Raw genomic sequence first — 24,401 nt, 5'->3', positions numbered from 1 at the left:
AGAGGTTTTACATATTTCTTGTTAGATTCACCTCTGGTGTTTGATATTTTTGTGTTAATATAAATGGAATTTTTCAAAATTTCTCATTTTCTGACTTTTGCCAATATACAGAATGATAATTGCATTGTGTATCTAGCTGCCTTGCTAATTCACTTATTAATTCTAATAATTTAGAATTAATTTAGATTTAATTTAGAATTAATTTTAGAATCAACAATTAGTAATAGTTTTATTTCTTCCTTTCCCATTCTTATCACTTTTTAAAACAGTAACTACTTAAATGCCATTAAATAGAGGTGAAAACACAAAATTATACTGTTATCAAAAGGCCACAATAATTTCTACTTCAAAATGGGAAAGGTTTCAGCGAATGCATTCCTTAGAAAGAATTGCAATTTAGCCCAATAATTTCACAGGTAGAGTTTCTGAGTCAAAGATAGTTATCTTTGCAAGACCACATGTCCCAAATAAAAAGTATTAATAGTAATGTTAAAAAGGAACATTCCCTTTTACGTAACACTAATACGGAATTACACTGAGAGATCAGAACAGTCATTCACCTCTGAGTGTCTATTACGTGGCATGCATTAGATATTTATTTCCATTTACAGAGTGGTTACTATTGGAGTAGATAACAGCAGAATGCCCACCTCAAATTGGTCCCAACTCAAATAAGCAAACATTTGCTTTGGAAAACCTTGTTTCAAGATGAATGGCATTTTCTCCAAATGAAAAATAAAGCTATTGTGCCACCACCATGACACTTCTTAAATACTTACTAAAAGTGGTCAGGGTACCAGCTCTTAAATTTGACTGTAGATTGGAATTGCCTAGAGGGTTCAAAACAGGATGATGCTGGGTCCTATCCCCAGGAATCCAGACTTAACTGTATGAGGCAGAGCCTGTGCGTCTTCAATCCTATTCTTTCCTTCCTTTCTTTTTTTTCCCTTTCTCTTTCTCCCTCTTGTTCCCTCCCTCCGTCCTTCCCTCCCTTCTTTCCTTCCTTCCTTCTTCCCTGCTCCCTTCCCCCACACTGCACTACCTCAGCAGTAGGATACTGAATACAAGTGGTTATAATGGGCATCCTTATCCTGCACCCCATCTCAAAGATAAAGTGTTCAACATTTCACCAATAAGAATATTTGCTATTGGTTTTTAAAAAATGGAATTCCCTATCTATTGAGATGATCATTAGCTTCTTTAATCTGTGAATGCGGTGAATCACATTATTTATTCACATTAAGTTAAACCAACCTTGAATTCCAAAATCAATGCAACTTGGTCACTTGTCATGCCCTTTTCATATATCACTGGATTCAATTTGCTACTATTTTTTGTTTAGAATTTTTGCACATGTGTTGATGGGAGAAACTGACCTGTTAATATTTCTATCTTATAATGTCCTCAGTCAGGTTTTGGTGTCAAAGTTATGCTAGTTTCATAAAACAAGCTTCTTTGTTCTCTGGAAGAGTTGGGTTAGATCAGAATTATTTCTTCCTTAGACATCTGTGGTAAAGCCATTGGGCTGGAAGTTTTCTTTATAGAGTTTTTTTTCCCCCTAAAACATGTTTGTGTGTGTGTCACACACGTACCCCTAGAAGGAAGCAAATGGGACCAAACTTACATGTTTGATTTCTTTCCCATTATCTTCCGAGATGTCTGTTTTCCTTTTTTTTTTTTTTTTCTTTTAACCTGGGCAGATCCCCACTACTTACCCTCAACTCCTTTTGTCCTTTTCCTTTCTCAACAATTATTACCTCTCTTTCTTCAACATTTGGATGAGTCCACCTTGCAGCATACATTCCCTCCCTGCTGGGGAGCAGCACTCTGAATTTCCTCACAGTAACAACTGTCCCCTGCTTCAACCCCAGGGCTGTGCCTGTAATTTGGGCACGAGTTGGTGTGCATTCCAGCTGCTGGCCATGTGACTGCTTCAGAGATAGATATGTGTCCTCGTTCTGCATAACGGGAGTCAGGGCCAGACATCTGAAACCTTTTGAAAAGAAACTCTTTCTTTTCTGCCTGTACTTGATCCTGAAGACTATATACTGAGCTGTTCCAACAATCTTGCCACCACAAAGGGTAAGTGTGAGAAGGTTTGTAGTTACCGATTCAACTTTTTAATGTTTGTAGCACTTTTCAGATTTTGTATTTCTTCTTAAGCAAGTTTGGTGAGTTGTATTTCTCTAGGACATTATCCATATAAATATTCAAACTCTTATCTTTAACGTTTGTAAGATTGTAGCAATGCCCTTTTTTATTCCTGACATCAATGACTTATGTTTTCTTTCTCCCTTCTTTTAGCCTGTCTCACCAGGGGCTCAGCAATGTTAGCCATTTGAAAGAATAATAGTTAAGCTCTGTTGATACTCTATTGTATATTTAATATTCCATTTATTTATGCTCTCATCTATTTTATTTCCTCCCTTATTTGGGTTCCATTTTTCTTTCTTTTTCTAACTTTTTACAGTGGATACTTTGATTACTTTTAGCCTTTGCTTCTAATATATGCATTTAAAGACTACAAAGTGTCTGTAAATACGGTGTTAACTGCATCTCACAAATTTTGATATGTAATATTTTTATTAGCATGGCTTTCATATCATTATCATTCAGAATATTTTAGCAATTTCCATTATGGGGGGAAAGGCGGTACATGGGCAATGTATGTAACCTGCAATTCTGTATCCCCCATAACAATAAGATGAAATAAAAAAAAAATTCCATTATAATTTCTTCTTTGCTTCATGAGCTATTTATAAATGCATTGCTTAACTGTCAAACGTGAAGATTTTCTAGTTATCTTCTTGTTACTGAGTTCTGGCTTACTTCCAACTTTAATCAGAGAACATGTGTCAAATGATTTTGGTCCTTTGAAACTTGTTGAGATTTGTTTTGGATCTGCATATGGTTAAATATTTAAATATTCTATGTGTGCTTGATAAAACTGTGCATTCTTCAGCTTTTGAGTACAGTGTTCTACATATATGATAAGACACTAATTCTGTGGTTGAAATCTCTATCAATTCTGTCTTCCTATTCCAAAAGTTAAAATCTCTCATGATGATCATAAATTTCTCCATTTCTTATTTTACATCTGTTAATTTTTATTTTATGTATTTTGAGGTTATATTATTAAATACATGGAAACAAGGAATTTTATCTTCCTGGTGAGCTGAATCTTTCATCATTATGTTTTTACCTTAAAGTTTACTTTGTCTGATATAAAAATACCTATACTAGTTTTCTTTAGGTCAGTATTTATATGTTCTTTCTCCATTTTTTACTTTTAACTTTTTGTATTCTTATATCTTCATTTATTAATGGTTTGTTCTGTTTGGTTTCCTTTTCCACTTTTGATAGTCTCTGATATTTAGTCCATTTACATTTAATTACTGATCTATCTGGGTTAAACTACCATCTTATTAAAGATTTTTATGTATTCTCCATTTTCAATGTTGCTTTTTATCTCCTTCCTTGCCTTGGTTTATTTTTTATAATTCCTTCCCCACCCTACCCCTTTACCATGTGTGGGAGTTATCTACTATTTTATGATTCTCATGAGGTTATTCTAGAAACTGCAGTATGTGTTCCTGATTTGGCAGTCTGCTCAGACAACACAGGAACCCCAGAGCACTTTAAGTGCATTGCCCTCCCCCTGGGAAATATGCCCTATTTAATATATTTTAAACTTCAAATGGTATTATCTTTTCATATAATCAATGTTCATTTAGATCTATCTATGTATTTATAATTCTATTAGTTTTTATTCCCACCTGTATTCTGATCTTCCATCTGGGGTCATTGTTCTTCCACCTAAAAATCTTCCCTTTTGTTATTTCGTCAGTTGAGATATGTAAGTGATGAATCCTTTTGCCTTTGTTTCATCTTTACTCTAGCAGGATCCTACCGCTGGGAGGCAAGGCTGGTGCTGATTTCCTTCCACACCTTGAGGACAGCAGTATTCCTGTGGCATCTGCTATCCTTACCGAGACAGGAGCTTCCAAGCCTTTAAAGGAGATCCTGTTTCCGCTAGCATCCTTTACACTTTTCCTTGTGCCTTTGGTTTCAGTACTTTAACTACAATATAATTGTGGATTTTTTTTTTTTTTAACTTTCAGAGTTTGGAAGCTTCTTGAATGCCTTTCAATTCTCTGATTATCTCTACAAACTTGCTTTTGCCTCATCCTGTTGCTTTCTGGGACTCCAATTGCATTATGTGTTTGATGATCTCACTGTAACCCCTACAGTTCTTAGCTCCTCTTTTCTATTTTCCAGCCTTTTCATTATCCTTATTTTACTTCCAATAGTTTCTTTTGAGCTATCTTTTACTTTGCTGCTTCTCTCTCCAGCAGTGTACAAATCATCCATAAAGGTCTTCATTTTAACTACTGTATTTTTCAGTTCTACAATTTCCATTTAGCTCTCTCTTCTTTCTTTATTTATTTTTGGTATAGTTTTTAATTCTTTGGGAAAAAATTCAATCTAGTCATTTGTTTCTCTTAACACAGTAAGGAAGCATAGTTATCTACCTGATAATCCTACCATCTGGAACTTCTGAGGATCTGCTTTCTTTTGTCACAGTTGTTTAGTTTGTAACAGCTTTACTGAGGTGTAATTGTTGCTGTAAACTGCACGTATTTCAAGTATAGTTTCATAAGTTTTGACACAGATATATGAGGAACACAGCCACCTTCTCCTGGGTGTTTCCTCGTGAACCTCGGATCTCTCCCTCCCTCCCTGTCTTGCCACACCCACGTTCCCAGGCAACCACTGATCCATTTTCAGTCCCTAGTGATGAGTTTGCATTTTCTAGTAGTTTATATAAGTGCAATCACATAGTATGCATTCTTTTTGTCTTCTTTTATTCAGCATAATTATTTTGAGAATCATCCATGCTGTAATGAGTATCAATAGTTCATTCCTTTTTATTGCAGGGTAGTGTTACAATGTTTGGATAAATCACGAAGTGTTTATGATGTCCACTCACTGATGGTCACCTGAGCTGTTTCAGGCCTGTGAACATTCCTTTACAAGTCTTTGTAGGGACATCTGCTTTAATTTCTTTTGGGCAAGAACTTAGAAATGAAATGGCTGGATCACATGGTACAGTACATTTGCTTTTCAAAGAAATTACCAAACTATTTTCCAAAGTGGCTGTACCATTTCATATAGTTATAAGAGGTCCAGTTCTTCTACAGCATCATCAACACCTCATCTTTTAAACTTCAGTTATTTTAAAGGTGTAATGTGGTATCTCATTGTGTTTTTAATTTGCATTTCTCTACCAAATAATGATCTTTTCATATACTTGTTTGACATCTACATATCTTAGGTAAAGCATCTGTACAAATCTTTTGCACTAGCTTATTTTCTTAGTATTATATTTTGAAGTTCCTGATTTTATCTGATACAAGTCCTTCATCACATATATACTTTGCAAATATTTTCTCCTAATCTCTGGCCTATCTTTTCATTCCCTATCTCTCAAAAAGTAGACATCTTACATTTTGACACAACTCAATTTACCAATTTTTTTTGTTTTACAGATCATGCTTTGGTGTTGTATCTGATAAATTTCTGCCTAATCCAAGGCCACACAAATTTTCTTCTATGTTTTCTACTATAAGTTTCACAGTTTTCAGTTTTACATTTAGATCTACGATGCATTTTGAGTTGATTTTTATATATGGTGTGAAGTATGGGTTGATGTTCATTTTTTTGTTATATCGATGATCAACTATTCCAAGGGTAAAAAGACTGTCCTCTCTTCACTGACAGTCCTTTGCATGTTTGTCAAAAATCAAGCATCTCTACGTTGTGTGGGTCTATTTCCAGACTCTCTATTTTGTTTCATTCATCTATTAGTCTGTCTTTTATGTCAATACCATACTGTCTTGATTACCATAGTTTTATAATAATTATTAAAATCAGGTATTGTTAGTTCTTCAATTTAGTTCTTTTTAAAATTTCAATGTCCCTTATGTTTTCATATGAAATTCAGAGTTGGCTTATCAATTTCTACAAAAAGCCTGCTGGGATTCTGACTGCAGCTCATTGACTCTATAGGTCAATTTAGAGAGAATTAACACTGCAACAATATTGTGTCTTCTGACCCAAGTACGGAGTACTTATTTATACCTTTTTAAATTTCCATCAGCATTGTTTTGTAGCTTTCATTGTACATGTCTGGAACATATTTTGTCAGGTTTAACCCTAAATAGTTCATATACTGTAAAAAATAGTTTTTTAGACTTTTAAGTTTTGATCATTGTTAGTATACAGAAATACAATATGTTTTTGTATACTGATCATGTATTCTACGACTCAGCTCACTTACTGGTTCTAGTAGCTTTTTTGGAGATTCTACTGGATTTTCTACACTATTTTCTGTAAATAAGGACTATTTAAGTTGTTTCTTTCCAATCCAGATGCCTTTTATGCCCTTTTCTTGTGAACTGCTTAGACTTTCCAGTAAAATGATGAATAGAAGTCATGAGAACAGACATCTTTGTCTTGTTACTGATTTGGTGAGGGGAAGGTTTCAGTCATTCACTATTGAGTATGATGCTAGCTGTAGGATTTTGTACATTCCCTTCATTGAGCTAAGGAAGTTCCCTTCTATTCCAAGTTTTCTGATGTTTACAGTTGTTGGATTTTGTCAAAACCTTTTCTGCGTTCTGCATTTATGATATCATATGAATTTTTTTGATTGTTTTCTAGTTTATCAATGTAGTGAATTACATTCCTTTTCTATAGCTTTTTGAACACATGGAATACAGTTATAATTGTCTTAATGTGCTTGTCTGCTAATTCTAATATCTGTATCAGTTATGGATTGCTTTACAATGTGAGATTTTTTTTTTATGTTGCCCTGTGTGGTAATTTTTATTAGATGATAGACAATGTAAATTTTACCTTATTGGGTGCCAAATGAATTTATAATACTATGAACATTCTGGACCTCCGTTGTGGGATGCAGTTAAGTTATTGTAAAACAGTTTGATCTGTTCGGACCTTGCTCTTAAGATCTGATGGGTGGGATGAGAGGAGCATTTAGTCCAGGGCCAACTATTCTCCATGACTGAGGCAAGCTCCTTTTTCATACTCTACCCAATGCCCCTTGAATTAGAAGGCTTTCCAGCTGGCCGGCAAGAACATTCCCAGGCCTGTGTGATTTTTCAGTTACCATTCCCTCTAATGCTTTGGGCTGGGTCATTTCTTGGTATGGGCAGTTTCCTCCCTCAAAGTATTCTCCTAAATAACCAAGGGGAATCCTCTTATGATATTCAGACTTTCCTCTCTGGGCAGCTCTCTCCTCTCCAGAACTCCATCCTGAAAACTCTTGCCACCTGAGTCTCCCCAGACTCTCAGGCTGGTCTCCTCACCCCAGAGTCTGCTAAGCTCTGCCTGGACTCTTCTTCTCCACTCTGGAATGGAAACTTTTTCAAGAGAGTAAGCTGCTTGCAGAGGTTTTTTTTTTTTTTTTTTCAGTCTCACAGAGATCAATGTCCTACATTGATTTATGTTCAAAGCCTTAAAAATCATTGTTTCAAACATTTTGCATGTTTTTTAGTTGTTTTCTGAAGGAAAACAAGTCCAGTGCCTGTTATTCCATCTTGGCCTAAATTAGAAGTATGAGGGGTCTCTTTTATTGTCTATTGTTTCAGCTGCTTTTCTTCGATGCTATCTTGCCTCATTATCCTAGTATGGTAAGATTTTTTTTTTAAGAGACAAGACCTCACTCTTGTTGCACAGGCTGAAGTGCAGCGGCTACTCATAGGCAAAATTATAGCATCCTGAAGCCTTGAACTCCTGGCCTCAAGCAATGTTCTGTCTCAGCCTCCCAGCCTCCCAAGCAGCTAGAACTCCGAGTGTGCACCACCACGTCCGGCTAGTTTGCTGAGAATTTTTTATCACAAATAGATGTTGTATTTGGTCAAATACTTTTGCTATATCAGCTGATAAGATCATGTATTTTCTCCATTGTTGGACTATTAATATGGTGGATTAATTGACTCTTGAATATTGCCCTCCCAAGATACATACACTTCCTCATGGTATATTGTTCTTTCCATATATTTCTGGATTTAACTTACCAATATTTTATTGAGAATATTTTCCCTCTATGTTCATGAGAGATACTCGTCTATGATTCTCTTTTTTGGTACTGTCTTTGTTTTTAAAATCAGGGTAATGCTGGCGTTGTAAAATGATTTGGGAAGTGTTCATTGCTCTTGTATTTTCTGGAAGAGACTGTGTAGAATTGGTGTTATATCTTTTTTAAGTGTTTGGTAGACTTTACCAGTGAAACTATCTTGACCTCCTGACCTGGAGAATTCTTTCTGTGGGGGGGGGGGGGATTTGTTAACTACCAATTCATTGGTTTTTTTTCTTTTTTTTAATGTTTTTTTTTTTTTTTTGAGACAGAGTCTCACTCTGTTGCCCAGGCTAGAGTGAGTGCCGTGGCATCAGCCTAGCTCAACAGCAACCTCAAACTCCTGGGCTCAAGCGATCCTACTGCCTCAGCCTCCCGAGTAGCTGGGACTACAGGCATGCGCCACCATGCCCAGCTAATTTTTTTTTCTATATATATTTTTAGTTGTCCATATAATTTCTTTCTATTTTTAGTAGAGACAGGGTCTTACTCTTGCTCAGGCTGGTCTCGAACTCCTGAGCTCAAACAATCCGCCCACCTCAGCCTCCCAGAGTGCTAGGATTACAGGCGTGAGCCACCTCGACTGGCCCAAATTCATTCTTTTAAATAGGTATAGGACTATTCAGGTTATCCATTCCATCTTGGATGAATTTTAGACATTTGTAGCTTTTGAGGAATTAGTCCCTTTTATCTAAGTTGTCTAATTTATGTCTGTAGGCTTGTTCATAACATTCCGGTTTTATCCTTTTACCCTTTATCTACTGTGATATATCTCTTTTATTCCTGATATTATTACTGTATGTGTTTTCTTTTTCTCTGTCAGTCTTGCTAGAAGTTGATCATTTTGATTTTTTTCAAAAAACCAGTTTTGGGTTTCATGGTTTTATCTGTTGTTTTGTTTTAAATTTCATTGATTTTTGCTCTTTATTTTCTTTACTCTTCTTGCTTTGAATTTATTTTGCTCTGTTTTTTCTTGTTTCTTAAGGTAGAAGGTTGCATTATTGACTTGAGGTCTCTTTTCTCTTCTAAACATTTAGTGCTACAAATTTCTAAGTACTGCTTTAGCTATATCCCACAAATTTTAATGTACTATATTTTCATTCTTGTTCATTTGAAAGTGTTTTCTAGTTTTCCCTCAGACTTTTTCTTTCACCTATAGATTGTTTAGAAGTGTTCATTTTTAATCACATTACATTGGAGAACATATTTGGTATAATTTCAATTCTTTTAAATTTATTAAGTTTTTGTTTTATAACTCAGGATATGGTAATTGTTCTATAAGTACTTAAAAATGTGTATTCGGTTATTGAGTGTCCTATAAATGTCAATTAGGTCAAGTTGGTTGATGGTGTTGTTCAGCTCTTCTATATCCTTGCTGATTTTCTGTCTACTAGTTTTATCTATTACTGTAGTTGTGGATTCATCTATTTCTGCTTTCAGTTCTGTTAGTTTTGAAGCTCTGTTGTTAGGTGCATACCCATTTAGGGATGTTATGTCTTTTTGATAAATTGACCCCTTTATAAATATGCAATGTCTCTTTTTAATCCTGGCAATTTTCTTTGCTCTGAAGTCTATTTTGTCCAAAATTAAAATAGCCACTCCAGCATTGTTCTGACTTGTGTTTGCATGGGCTATCTTTTATGATACTTTGTCTTTTAACCTTCCAGTGTCATCATATCTAAGGTTTCTAGCAGATAGTATATACTTAGGTCAAGGTGTTGCTGTTGTTATCCATCCTCATAATCTGTGTCTTTTAATTGATGTGTTAAGATTGTTTACATTTAATTTAGTTATTGGTATATTTAGGTTAAGGTCTACCATTTTATTGTTTGTTTTCTGTTTTATATCCCCCCTCAGTTCTTTTAGTTGTCTTTTTAAACTTTTGTTTCTCCTTTCTGGCCTTCTTTTGGGTTATTTGAATTTTTTAAGTCCATCTTAATTTATGTTATGATTTTGACCATACCTCATTGTACAATTATTTTAGTGGTTGCTCCAGGAATTCCAAAACACATATTTAACTTTTCACAGTCTACTTAGAATCAGCATTTTACCACTACAGTTGAAATGTAGAAACATTACAAACATATAGGTCCCTTTACCCCCCATATCATAGTTGTGTTATACATTACATCTGCATACATTGAAAGCCCCATCAGACAGTGTTATAAGTTTTAAATTTCAACTGTCAGACATGTTTTAAAGAACTCAAGAGAAGAATAGTCTATTATATTCACCCAGGTATTTATCATTTCTGTTGCTTTTCCTTCAGCCCTGATGTTCCAAGTTACCTTCTATTATCACTTCCCTTCTGTCTGAAGATCTTTAGCAATTCTTTTAGAGCAGGTGTACAGCCTATGAATTCTCTTAGTTTGCCTTATTTGAGAATGGCCTTATTTCAATTTCATTCCTGAGGGACTTATGTTCTGAAAACAGAATTCTGGGTTGACAGTTCTTTTCTTTCAACACTTTTAAAATGCTGTGTTGCTTCCTTCTAGATACCATGCTCTCTGGTGAGAAATCTACGGTCATTTGGATTGCTGTTCCCCTCTAGGTAATGCAATATTTTTTCTGGATGCTTTCACAATTTTTTCTTTGTCTTTAGTTTTTAGCAGATTGATTATGTTGTGTCCAGACATGAATTTCTTTGGGTTTAACTATTTAGGGTCTTCTTAGCTTCTTGAATCTGTAGGTTTATGTCTTTCACCAAACTTCAAAAGCTTTTAGCATTATTTCTTCATATGTTTTCAGCACTGCATGCTTTCTCCTTTCCTTTTGGGACTCTGATGACACAAATGGTGCATCTTTTACTACTGTTCCTTAAGGCTCTATTGATTTTTTTCTATCTTTTTTCCCTATTTTCCAATTGGATAATTTCAGGTATTTTAATTTTCAATGATAAAATTACCATTTTTTTTACTTTGTACCTTCTGTTTCTTTGCAGATACTTTCTACTTTAACATTTGTTTTAAAAATGTCCATAGGCCAGGCGCGGTGGCCTGTAATCCTAGCACTCTGGGAGGCCGAGGCGGGTGGATTGCTCAAGGTCAGGAGTTCGAGATCAGCCTGAGCAGGAGCGAGACCCCGTCTCTACTAAAAATAGAAAGAAATTATCTGGCCAACTAAAAATATATATACAAAAAATTAGCCGGGCATGGTGGTGCATACTTGTAGTCCCAGCTACTCGGGAGGCTGAGGCAGTAGGATCGCTTAAGCCCAGGAGTTTGAGGTTGCTGTGAGCTAGGCTGACGCCACGGCACTCACTCTAGCCCAGGCAACAGAGTGAGATTCTGTCTCAGAAAAAAAAAAAAAAATGTCTGTGATTGCTTGTTCAGACATATTTAAGGTTTTTGTCAGATCATCCCCACATCTGTATCATCTTGTCATTGGTACATGTTGGCTATCTTTTTCCATGCAAGTTGGCAATTTCATGGTTTTTCTTTTGCCAAATAATTTTAGATTCTATTCTCAACATTTTGAATGATATAATGAAATCCTGAGTCTTGTTTAAATCCTATGGTGACTGCTGATATTTTTGCCTTAGCAGGCAACTGACCTGGTTAGGTTCAGACTGTAAGTTGCAACCTGCCTTCTATGGGCTGAGGTTACATGTCAGTTCAGTTTTAAATGCCTCCACAGTACTAATCTGATCTGAAATAGGTGTGTGTCTCTTGGGGGCCAGTCTGAAACCTCAGTGGGGTTGGAGCTATCTATTAAGTCAGGTCTCAACGTTTTTCATATGCTAATTAGGATCGAATCCATATACACATAGGTTGAGAGTGAGTGAGCCCAAGAGTCCATAAACAACTTCATGATTGCTTTCCCAAGCTCCTCTCTTTCTGTGGGCTCCCTGGTACTTCCTGGTTCCCTGAGACTCTCCTTTCTGAACCTCTGGCCAGAAACCACCCAATTCCATGACTGTGCCAGGCAGGACCAGGTGGCAGGAAGACAGAGAGAGAAAAAAAGCAATGGTTTTAGTTCTGCGCGCCTAGAACTCTGGCTCCCCTCAACAGAGAGGCGGGTTCTCCCTTCTCATAGTTTTGTCTCCTGCATACCCCTGTCTCCTCCTGTTGCCCCTGGAATTATCTAGGGGCTGGTGTAAGAGAAGGGAGAAAAAAGAAAAAAAATGTGGATGGGCTTCCCCCTCTCTCTGAGCTTCAGGAGTTCCCTTTCCTGCTCTGGGAGCTGGAACTAGGCGGACTCTCCTGGAGCCCTCCGTGGCTGCACGCACCACAGCACTCACCTCTGGTCCTCGGGCCACACTGAGTTCAGACCAGGGGATACCAGAGGAAAATGTGCTAAACTCACCACTGGCTCAGTGGTACCTTGAATCCTGGTGTACTTCACCAGTCTTCCCACTGCTGCTATTTTCCCAAGTATTGGGACAGCTGTGCCATACGTCTGTCCAGGACTTACGGTACAGCAGGAAGAAAGGCTGGTGGGTGTGCTTACTCCATCTTACCCAGAACCCCACTCTTTGCCTAGTTGTGTTTTACTATGTGTCAGATATTGTTTGTATAAGTCACATGAGGCCTAGAATGATGACATTCCTTCCTGCAGAAATGACTTTCCCTAATGAGGGGCTGAGATGCCCTGAGGTGCGTTTCTTTCTCTGTAGGTAGGTGTCCTTCCTCTTGATAACTTCCTCTTCTAATACAATGCTTCAGCAGGGCCACCCGTAGGGCCTCAGACTCTAAGGCCTGTTCCACGACCTGGTGAAGCTGCTGGAGCAACACAGCCTCTCAGCTGCTCTTGCAGAACTGGGAGACATCCCCAGGGAAAAGGCTTGGCTCACATCCTGTGCCTCCATCCTCCCCTGGACCATGGCCGGATAATTCTCCACTATGTTCAGACTTCAAATGCCTTCACACAGATGATTTTTATAATTTGTCCAACATTTTTGGTCATCCTCAGTAGACTGTTGATCCAAATTGACAGATCTGTCACCAATTTTTCCTTTATTGTATTAATAGAAAAAGAAACTGAGTCTAAAAGGTTTTCTGAGGTCACTTGGCACATAAATGAAGGAAAAAGGGTTTAACGCTGTTCTTTGGACCCTACACTACACTGTCCCCTTAACCTCTGCATCATACTGAAAGTTAGCTTTACTTTTATAGGAATTTATCTTATAACTGGGTGTGCGTGTATTAAAATCCAGAAGTAATACACGAACATATTCTTATTTTAAAATGGAATCTTGCATGTAAGGCTGTTTCTCCCTGATCACTTAGTCCAGTTTGAGCCCAGGCCCTGCACCAGAGATCATCTCATCTCATTTATGGCTTTGTTGGGATTTTATTATTAGCCTGACTTTTTCCCCATGGGAACAAATCTCTAAAAGATAATGAAAGTCACTGGAAACACATGATACAAAATTAAAATTAACTTACAGGTATTTTTCATGAATGCACCATAATGTTAGGTCAGGTTATATAATCAGTAACTTTTCCCTGCCAACTGAAAGAGAATTAAACCTTAAATTTGTTCAAATGACTATTTTCAGCCTCCCAAAAGACCATAAAATCAAGATTTAACTGATAGCCCAAACTGTAAGCTTGCTGGCATCTGCATAAGCAGGTGCAGGTGTGGACCAATGCACAGTGATCACTGTGTGGACAATTTTAAATCAGTCTCAGTGCTGAGAGGGACTCCCGCTCCCCCCAGTAAAGCAGAACCAGCAGGGGTGCGTCTGCCGCAGGTGTACTCCACATAGAGAAGGGAGGAGGAGTCACCAGGTAACAGGGGTGAGAAAGGGCAATAGAGCTCTTTAGCACACACCTGTGCAGCCACGAGTGTCACCTGCATGTTGGAGGTAACAGGGCAGGCTCCAGACTGGATGCTGCCTTGACTTGGCTGATTTGGTGGAAAACAGGGACAGAGATATAGTCCCACAGGCTGCTCTGAGTCCTGGTGACGGCACACACCCACTACGTGATACGCAGGAGGCCTGTGCGTTACCTGGGGCAGGGGCTCACGGGGGCTCTGGCTGCTCATACCTTGGCTGGCTTCTGGCTGCAGGGAGCTGAGAGGAAGTGGGGGCGAAGATTCCAGGGCCTCAGGCGCCGAGTGCTCGGCCACTGGACAGATGATAAACCACCTCTTCCCGGTGTGCAGGACTGCAGGGCAGGATAGACACAGCGTGCTGAGTGAGCTAGGCCAGCGTGACCCCCACCGCCTGCACCAGACTTGCCACAGGGGGATCTGGGGGACTTAGTTGTTTGGGATTTTTGCCAGCAAGGGTATAGGGAGGAAATTCAGTTCCCAGTCATAATCCTAAATGGCTTCCCTGCCTGAAGCAGGCAGCCCCGGGGCCCTTGGTGAGGGGCGTCCATCTGCTCTTCTCTCCCACCAGAGGGTGGGGGCAGGCAGGCAGCCTGGGACATCTCACAGGCAGCCTGAGATCTCAGGAGTGCCCCCGGCACCATCCATGAAGGCGCTGATGCCAGTCAGCAGGTGACAGCTCCTCAGACAGGGCAGCTGTCCCCAGATGGGGAACCCTGGTCACCACACCCACCCCACAGCCCTCCCCAGTGCAATGGCTGAACCCCTGGCTATATGCTCAGTGGGGCTTTTATTGACCTCCTGCTGAAAAAGAGAGGAGGGAAGTTAGGGAAATGCTTCTTTCCAAAGGCCTGTCTGCTCTCACAAGCACGGCCAAGAGGGCAGACTCACCGTTCTGCTGATACACAGGGGCGTTGGCTTGGGACTGCCTGCTCTCCTGAGTGAGGTAAGAGGGCCAGAATCAACCCACTGAGCTGTAGTGCCCACCCGCCCAACTGCCATGCCCCGGCCACTTCCCGTGTGGACTTCACACTCTCACCTCCCCAGCGCCCAGGCCACAGGTGCCGAGGTGCGGCGGGCTGGCCCCAGGGTCAGAGCCACGGTCGGCATCTGTGTCCTCACTGAGCATGTCCTCTGCCTTGTCCATGACGTCCTTCATCTGCTCGATGAAAGTTTCCCGCTCGGCCTGCAGGATGAAGTCGTGCTCCACCTGCAAACGGACGCACAGCACTGCTGGCAAGGACCTGCCACAGGGCCGGGGCTGCCAGGGTCTTTAGCGGGGATTGACTGGCTTCTATCCTCACTAGGCCCTAGGGGAACACACAGTGAAGGGACGTGGTCCCCGAGTCAGGGGCAAAACAGCTCACCAAGAGAAGCAGACAGCCTCAGGAAGGGAGGAGAATGGCTGTGGCTCGAGGGCAGGCCTCCTGAGCACAGGACCCGGGCTGCACTGCCCTGCCCCACACGGGGGCTGGTTGCAGACTCCAAGGCCAGTTCATCCATCTGCAGGGCGGGCGGGTGCACTGGATGGAGGGGGCCAAGGACTGGGACCAGAAGGAGGGGAAGGGGGTCCATCTGGGACACAGCCACCCAGGTGGTTGTGAGACAAGGCAAGGGGTTGAAGGTGGGGCCTTGGGGGCACAGAAGTATCTACAGGGACAGCAAAGCCACAAGGGGATGGCCACATGGCACATGTCTGCAGCCCCTTTGCTCTCCCAGCCTCAGCCTGTGACCTTTGGCTGCGGCCTACCACACAGGTGGGCATGGCCCAGTCTCCATCGAGCAGCTCTTGCCATGGCCAAGGGGAAGGCGGCTGGCAGGTCCTACACTGCAGCTGGACACCACACAGGTTGCAGGCCAGGGGCTCAGGAGGACACACCTGCAGTCCCCACCTCTCACTGTGGGCACACGGCCCCCAGCTCACACCCTGCTCCAGCTGCATCCACGGCCACTCAGGCAGATAGGACACTGTGCATCTCAGAAAACCAAATAAACAAGGAAAGAGGACAGCCTGTCCTCTCACCCAGTGAGGTCCACTCCCCGACCCTCTTCTCCCACCCACACCCCTCTGGGGTCACTGAGACGCCCTGGGCCTTGCATGGGGCATCCATCCTCCCGGATCCCTCCTAGGCTAGGTCCATCTGCCCCCCAAGAAGCTGGCTGCAGAGCACAGCTCCCCCGCACCCCCAGACGCCACTCCCGGGAGCACCACTCACACACCGAAGACGGGAGCTAGCTTATGCTGTGTTCTGTGGGCCACCTCTTAACTTAGTGCAGTGATTTCAGTGTTGACTAAGAGGAGTGTGATACGGCCAAAGGTGGGGCTTTCAGCTTAGATGTAGTTGCCGTGTGCAGGAATTTAAGCAATATTCCAATTTCATGCAACTTTCACTTAATGAAACTGAAGTAAACCCCTTAGCAACTGGAGAATCGTTTTCCTGTTGGCTATGTATTTCTTTTTAAGTATAATGAGATTAAAATTAATGTAAAAACAAATCAGGGAAACCTAAAAAAGACAGGGTCCAGGTATAACCTTGGGATCGATGCCAATTAACTCAAACCTCTACAACTCCTCCTCCACTCCAGGGGTCGGCAGCGGGTCCTGGTCAGGACAACGAACTGAAGGCCCCACCCAGCCTCTGCCACTGACAAAACATTTAGGGACTGCTGGTGCCCCACCCTCAGAGGAAGACAGTCCACAGGGTGGGGAGGAGCTGGCCAAATACCCTTTTTCACCTGCTGTCCCTGAAGCCCATGCGTCCCGGGGCCAGGACAGGTGAGAGAGGGGCTGGCGCCCAGCAGAGGCCTCATGTGGACGGCCGCTTTTATGGATCAAATTTGTGTATTTGCATCACACTTACTTCATAAAGGTATCTTGGATCACTTGGTTTTAAAAAGATGAGAGAAAAAGCAATGAATCGAGAGGAAAATCAGAGTGTTGAGTGAAAAAACTCAAACTCAAAACCCTCATCTAAGAAGATGCCACGTTTCCAAAGCTCACAACCAAGTAACAGCCACATCCCTTTCCGTACAGGGATGCGTGCGCACACACACGTGCACAAAGACACAAAAGAAAACTATTAAAAACAAGGGGACGCTGAATGCACAATGCAAGCAGTGAGCAGGGCAGGATGGGAAGCCGTAGCTGGCAAAGTGGCAGCCAGAGGCCAAGTGACAATCTCACAGACATTCACTTTATTATGACGCTTCATGACATATGATCAGGTATGGACAAAGTAACGTGAGATCCATGGCAAGGCATAGTAAGGTGAGAGAAGAGGTGTTCTACAGTTTCAGCGGCTGAGCACGGACCTTGTGTTTGTTTCTGCTGCACCCAAGGAACCAGTTGCTCACCCCTGACAAAGACCCTCCCTGACCCAAGCACAGCCAGGCACCTCGGACTCTCCCCTGGACCAGGCCCTGTCCTGTCCTGAGCCTCACCCAGCAAGATCCTTGCTAGGCGAGTGCAGTGACAATCCCCAGCTTCCACGTCTGACCAAATGGCTCAGCCCCACTCTGAGGCCAAGCTTCTGACCCGGATGTCTCCTCTGGGCTATCTTCTCCCCACCACCCACACCCTGCGCCTTGGCTGCAATCCCGCACCTGTCTCTGCTGCATTTGGAGTTGTCTGTTCTCTCCCATGGCCATAGTCCTGAAAAAAGTCTTCCTGATCTTTTCAGCAAGTGTTAGAATAATTTCTTCTTTAATGCTTTGAGGGACTGTGCCCTGGGCCTGGGCTCTAGGAGAGGTTTGTTCAAGGTGTCTCTGCAGAGCAGACACTAAGGCACGACTTGCCCCAGCAGAAAGCCAGGGATTCCCTTGCAAGCCCAATGTAGGGCCTTAAGGAAGCCAGGGCAGGGGTGGCCAGGAGGACACAGTCCAGGGGGGCAGCTTCCTTCGGCTTCTAATGCAGCAGCCACTAGGCAGGTGAGGGAACTCATATTACTGAATTAAAATCCATTTAACATTCTGTTCCCCCTTCACGCTAGCTCCACTCTGGATGCTCAGTGGTGAACATCCTCCCATGAGGTGGTCACACATGGAACAGTTTGTTCGGGGAACACAAGTGTATCCTTTTCTCCTGTTTTTTTGTGTGCTTTCAGCAGGATAGTTTCTGAAGGCCCGAGATTCCCCCATTCCTAGCCTGGGGTCAGGTGCTGGGGACACGGTGGGTCCCCAAGGAGAGCAGGTGACGTTTCATGGACTTGGGGTGGTCTGCATGGGCAGGGAGGGGCAGCTCTGCGTGGGGGAGCAGGCAGAGCTGAGTGGGGTAGTTGGGGGAACAGGGGCAGGGCTCTAAGCAAAGACCACAGGACATTAGACTGTAAGGACACAGCCTCTCTTTGCTCACTCAAATGACCTGCCCACAAAGCCCCTTCTTTTATTCTGAGGGGCAGACTTAGGCTCTCCAGAACCCTTGGGGAACACCATCTTGAGGAGACTATGAACACATGCTTCAGGTTGTCCTCCCAAACCCAAGGGGTCTCTGCTGAGAGTGGGGAGGAGCCCGTGGAGGCCAGGTGGCCGGGAGTCAGCGCTCACTGTTGAAGACCCTGGGCTGACCGGTGCCCCCATGTGGGGCCATGCTCCACGTGGGGCCATGCTCCACGTGTGGCCTACGGTGCTCTGCTTGCCCCCACACAGGGCCAAGGAACATGGGGAGTCAGCCCGCCACCTAGACCCAGCCTCACCATGTACGTGGCGATCTCGTCGGGCGCATCCCCATCCAAGTCGAACTTGAAGGTCACCATCTTGTGGTTATGCGTCTCCAGCTGGCACTCCACCATCTTGTCCCCCGTGTTGCACACCTGAAGCCACCAGCACGGTCAGACCTCGGAGGACGCTGCACCCACACATCCCACACCCTGGCCACTCACGTTCAGGATGGTCAGCCGGGGCCGGCTGGCCCTCTCCTGCCGGGAACGCGCGCGTGTGGACCTGCGGTGGTGCTTCCGGGCGGCCCTGCCCTCCAGCCTGCCCCCTCCAAAGGTGCCTTCACAGCTGTCACTCAGCTCTTTTCCAGAAGTGACGTCAGAACCTCCATAGCTAAGTGAAAACCAAGAATGTTAATGGCACCTACAGACAACCAACAGGGTGGCTATGGTTGAGAAGGTTGGCTTGTACGGAAAACAGCCCAAAGACCTTAAAACCTCCAGGGTCCAAAGGGTGACCTACAGAGGTGGTGACCACCCTGCAACAGGACCCCAAGCCCACTTCAGGGCCTGTGCCCCCTCACCTCCCCGCTGTGCCCAGGTGGCACAGGGCCGGGGGTAAGAAAGGGTTTCCCAGCTACTGGCTGCATGACCTTGGTCCTCCCAGTCTCCTGACCTGTGCATCAGCCCCCATGCCTCAGTCTCCCCATCTATGCAATAGCAATAAGAACACACCAGCCACTTGGGGCTACTGTGAGGACTGGAGCAAAGTAGGAAAGTCTGAGTGCGCACAGTGCCCAGTGTCCCAGGAGGGTGGGACAAATGATCACTTCTGTGACCACCCCTGGTAAGGACACCATTCCCTTCCCAAAACACAAGCGCCTGTAACCAAGAGGCCAGCAGCCCCAGGGTCTGGGCTGGACTCAGCCCTGTGCACAGGGCCACCCTCCGGCCCTGGCACTGCCGACTCTCCGCCCATGGCCTCCCCCTGCTCCTTAGGACTGCAGACCAGCGCCAGACCCAGAACACGGACCAGCACACAGCCAGGAGCCTCTCACACCCTCTAACAACAGTGGCTGACAAGACCACGAGAGGAGATCCCTCAGCTTCTATCAGATCAGGTCTGAAAAAGGGGGCGATGCTTGTTGAGAACCCTGAAAGCACCAGGGCAAACTGGAGCAGGCTCCGCGTGAAGCGGTGGCAGAGCCGGGCTGAGTCGGCGTCTGGGCCTGTCCCGCCGTGCCTGTCCCTCGAGGTCGAGGCTTGGACACGGTACCTCTCACAGCTCTGCGGGAGGCCAGGTGGCTTGTCCTGCGGGGCCTGCTCCTGAAATAAAAACCCAGAGAAAAGAGAACAGGTCGTTCTAGCTCCCGCTCTTCTCCCCGCTCGGCCCAGCCTGCCACCCGCCGTCTTCTCACTGCAGCCGGGGGGCACCACTCGGAGGGGGCAGGCACGGAGGTTTTTATCTTGTGGAGACGCTTGGGGCCAAGTGGATTCCTAAAAGCTGGGGGCCACTTCCTTTCCAAATATGTTAACCCACTTTGATCATCTTTCAAAGAGGACACACTGCTTCTGTGAAAGATTTTCAAAGGCTTTTGCATCCTGTTCAAGTGAAAGCAGTCTGCAAAATCATCTATAAAAATCACACCCTCCCCCTGGATGTGGGTTTACGGAAGTGTGAAATCTAGGGAGAGAGATGCGAAGAGGCCCCATGTGCCTGTTCCAGAGCCGAGTGTCCATGACCTATAGGACCAAGACACCAGATCTCCTTGCAGACGCCAGGTGGCCATGATGCTGGGTCACTGGGATGGGCAGGGAACAGGGCACGCACCTCTTGGGTCGGTTCCACTGTCAGCTGGACAGCAGGGCAGGGGCTGGCAATCACGGGCCCCCCAGGCAGTGGCGGGTTTGCCGGCGGCAGGAGCGTGGCAGTCTGGGCAGGCACACTCTGAGCAGCTGCCACCATCGCAGGGGCCAAAGCGCTGGGGAACTGAGGCAGGAGCTCAGGGGCAGTGGGCAGCAGCATGTCCGGCAGAGGTGGGGAGAGGACAGCAGCTGGCGGCACTGGAGCAGCAACATCTGCAGCGTAGGGAGGCGGGTGGCCAAGCAGGATCTGCGGGTACGGGGGACAGGGTGGAAGTCAGCCGCCAGCGTCACCTTTGCTGAGGGGCCGGGGCTATGCCCAGGTATGTCAGTGAGCACAAAGGGCAGAGGACGTCCCTCTCCAATCCATACACTCCCCAAGGGGAGTCCCTGTCTCCGAGCACACTTGGTAGACGGATTTAGCAGAAACAAACAAGAATGGGCTTTCTCACACCCCTTCTGTGTGACAGTCTTTGTGTGGAAAGGCCTAGAACTGGGCACCGCATGTGAACTCCTGGCTAAGCCTGGCTGAAGAGCCACAAGGCGAGGCACACTTAGTGTCAAATCCATGCCCCACCACCTGCGAAAGCCTGCCGGTCTCACCTTGCCAAAGAGAGCCGTCCCCAGGGTGACCTACAGGTCAGGCCTGGCTTCCCCACTGTTCTGGTCTCTCTCTAAAAGCTGGTCTGAGGGAAAAGGTGAGATGAGTGGGGAAGAAGGGCCCACCGATCTGAAAGAATGAGTATACTCTGTCCTCTGCCCTGATCCGGGGTTGCGAAGGCTGAGAATTTAGGGCAACTTCTCCACCTCTCAGGAACAGGAGGAACAGCTGCACTCATGTGGGCCTGCAGGCCCGGAGGCGCCCTGCTGGCAACCGCGCAGGCTCTGATCCCAGGCCCCAGCCAATAGACGCCCCAGCTGCTGCATTCAGAGGACCCGGTTGGTCGGGTGGCCAGCCCAGCTCCTCAACAAACTTACAGACCCTCTGCTGGCCAGACTGCAGGGACGACCAGGAAGCCTGGCTGTGCCTCCCAGGCTACCTGTGCTCTCTCTAGCCACTAACTGAAGGGCCCAGAAAGGCCACCACCAGGCGACAAGGCCCTGCCTTCCTGCTCCCTGCCCCACCCCTGGCCTTCCTGAGAGACAGACCTGCCCCGTGAGTGAACGGGCTCCGAGCTGCTGCGACACCCACTGGAACCGACAGCCTGTGCTCAGCTGGGGCAAGGGACTGATGTGCTTCCTCCCACTTGTTCCTAACCAAATGCCATCCTGCTAGCCAATAAATACGTCCCCTCCTTCTCCAACTACAGATCCCTCTGGAAATAAGACAGCAAGAAGCAATGGCCAGGAACGACATCTCAGAACAGAGTGTCTTACTCCAGACTGGATTTGGCACAAACTGGACTGGGGGGCACCTGGCACCCAGGGATGCTCCATCCCAGACCCCTCCACACAGTCTGTGTCAGCTGCTTTGCTGAGAGGCCTGGGGCTTGAAAGGCAGGAGTGTGCCATGGCCCAGAGCTGGGGGGCTCAGAGCCAGGGGGGCCAGGTCGGGGGAGCAGCCAGGTAAGGAGCTCCTAGGTGGGGGGCACCCAGTGAGCTATCACGGGGGTCTCCACCTGACACCAGGACAGGGTCCCCTGGTCCCGCCACAGTCACCCCTCCGGCCAGCAGCCCCATCTGCCCCAGACTCATCCTTCTATCTGTCTCATTTCCTCACCCTAAGAAGGGAGTGTCTGCCCTGCCTCACTAAGGGCTGGCCCCCGGCAGGTACAGCAAGGCTAACAGACCAGGCGTGGGGGAGGGCAGATGCGAAGATACGGGGCCCCCTGGGCATCCTTGGCCATGAGAGCAGGGGCTCCTGGCCCTTAGGAATGGAGAGGCAGTGGACCCCATCAGCCACCATTTCCCAATGCTCCTGACTATGTGGGAAACGGGCTCCACCTCCCTCAGCGTCCGACACATCCCTTTCCAAGATGGGCGACGGCAGGCGTGCCTCCTTGCTCAGCCCGAGCTGCCTCTCAGTCCCAGAGGAAGTGTAGGCCCAGGGAAGCTTGTGGGAGAATGGAGCGGCCAAGAATCCCTTGCATCTCTGGGCCCTAAGGGTCCCCCAGGTACCAGGAGGGCGGACCCCTGCTCTGCGGGTGATTACCTGGCTCGCTGGGACTGCAGCCGGAGCAGCTGGCTCAGGAAGGTGGACGCTAGGCTGGAGGGGCTCAGGATGCATGGGCAGTGCTGGCTGCAGGGGGGCAGCCCGCACGTTCTGCGCTGCATGGTGAGGGGAAGGCGGGACATCGCCAGGCACCATCTGCGGGAAGGCTGCAGGGTACACAGGCTGGGCCGGGAGCTGGGCCACAGCAGGGTGAATGGACAGGGCAGCCACGCCCGGTGGGGCCACAGCCAGCAGGGGGATGGTGGCCGACGCATTTGGCACGATGGTCTGGCAGGGCATGGCCAGGGGCGGCCCGGCAGGGTGGGGCAGCTTGACGGCCTGCAGAGGCAGAGCTGGGGATGCAGGCGGCAGGGGGCCGGCGAGGTTCGGCAAGATCACGGCCGGAGAGAAATATTGAGGCGGCGGCACCGGGGGCACATTCGCGGCCGGCAGCTCAGGGAGGGCTGGAGGGAGGCCGTCGATCCCTGCCACAGGTGTGATGGGGGGCACGACAGGAATCGGAGGCATCTGAAAGACACACAGGGGTGAGTCAGTGCAGCACCCTCAAGGGGTGCCCCCACCCACAGCACCTGCACACGGGGACAGCCACAGTCAGGGGGGTCAGTGGGATGAGGGTAGTGCAGCTTTTTCCATCCAAGACACTCTCGTGTAGCTGAAGGGGACCCAAATGTAACCCAATCGAAACAGAAACCCCAACTGTGGGAAGCTCTTCAAATAGAATAGGGAAGTCGGCAGCCTGAAAACAACCTGCTGCAGGTCCCCCTCGGCCTCAGCACGGAGGGGCTGCCCTGCATCCCCCACTGCCCGACGGCCATGCTGGGGGCTCCGAGGGAGTCAGGGGCAGCACAGATACTGAGGGGCCACAGTGGTGACCACAGGTCACAGCAGAGTGGCTTCAAGGCTTTGGAGGATTTTCATGTGGAAGGGCTGGGACAGTCGGCACTACCAGGCTAGCCCCAAACATCCAAAATGATGTCAGCCTGATCCCCCCAACCTGTACAAATTCACACTGAAACTAACTCCTGGGAGGATTCTCGGTGAAAGCAAATCTCTGAGGCCCCCTTGGCTGGCTGAGGCAACACCCTCATCCTGCCCAGCCTCCCAGCAGCAGAACTCCCAAAACGTCCCGTCGGTGCCCTCTCAGCGATGTATGCGGCTGACAGGGGGTCTGGTGGATCTAGCACCTCACTACCACGTGTTCTGAGCACCACCCGACGCGCTCCTCCGTGGGACCATCAGGCAGCAAAAACGCCCACATCGACGTCTGTCTGTTTGAAAGGCAACTAAATATACACCACAGCTGCTGCCCAGCAAGATGATTTATTAATAACTAGACTCTTGAGCTGAATCTAACTGGGCGTGACAATGACAGGGCCTGGGAAGCAGGTGAGACGACACCGAAGAGTCTTCCAGATGGGGCCTGTGGGAACCACCATCTTCGGAGGGAAGCACACCGCCGGTGGTACCACCGAAATAACAGCCCGTCCCCATCAGCAAAGGCTTCTGAACATCTGCAGTCCTCAATGCCACTAACCTGGGCTGACCCCGGCTACATTCTGCACCAGTTCCGTCTGGTTAGGTACCACTAGCAACGGACAGTGCTCCCCAAAGAAAGACATCAGAGATCGCTCCTGCTGCATCAATTGAGCCCCGGAGGCCGGGCCTCCCTGTGGTCAGCAGTGCCTCCAGCTTGCTGCTGGGCCTCCAAGGGGCCACATTCCAATGAACAGTCACCTAGGACTAACGCGCCCACTCCCTGTGCCAGCTCAGCAGCCAC

The 24,401-nt window shown here is 46.4% G+C and overlaps 1 protein-coding gene across 1 annotated transcript in view; it reads right to left on the bottom strand.

Annotated features, from left to right (window-relative positions):
• WNK2 (WNK lysine deficient protein kinase 2) overlaps positions 1–24,401 on the bottom strand; it is a 123,057-nt gene that overhangs the window by 32,259 nt on the left and 66,397 nt on the right. Inside the window, exons 11-18 of the mRNA XM_069472094.1 lie at positions 22,604–23,131; positions 20,420–20,701; positions 19,865–19,914; positions 18,814–18,982; positions 18,628–18,744; positions 14,976–15,146; positions 14,828–14,873; positions 14,152–14,271 (exon numbers count right to left, since the gene is read on the bottom strand). Coding sequence (XP_069328195.1) covers positions 14,152–14,271; positions 14,828–14,873; positions 14,976–15,146; positions 18,628–18,744; positions 18,814–18,982; positions 19,865–19,914; positions 20,420–20,701; positions 22,604–23,131 — 1,483 coding nt within the window. The remainder of the gene's footprint in view (positions 1–14,151; positions 14,272–14,827; positions 14,874–14,975; positions 15,147–18,627; positions 18,745–18,813; positions 18,983–19,864; positions 19,915–20,419; positions 20,702–22,603; positions 23,132–24,401) is intronic.

The sequence above is a fragment of the Eulemur rufifrons genome, chromosome 7 (genome assembly GCF_041146395.1).
Source record: "Eulemur rufifrons isolate Redbay chromosome 7, OSU_ERuf_1, whole genome shotgun sequence".
NCBI lineage: Eukaryota > Metazoa > Chordata > Mammalia > Primates > Lemuridae > Eulemur > Eulemur rufifrons.
Note: the sequence above shows the minus strand (reverse complement) of the source record. Positions and strands in the feature narration are given on the sequence as shown.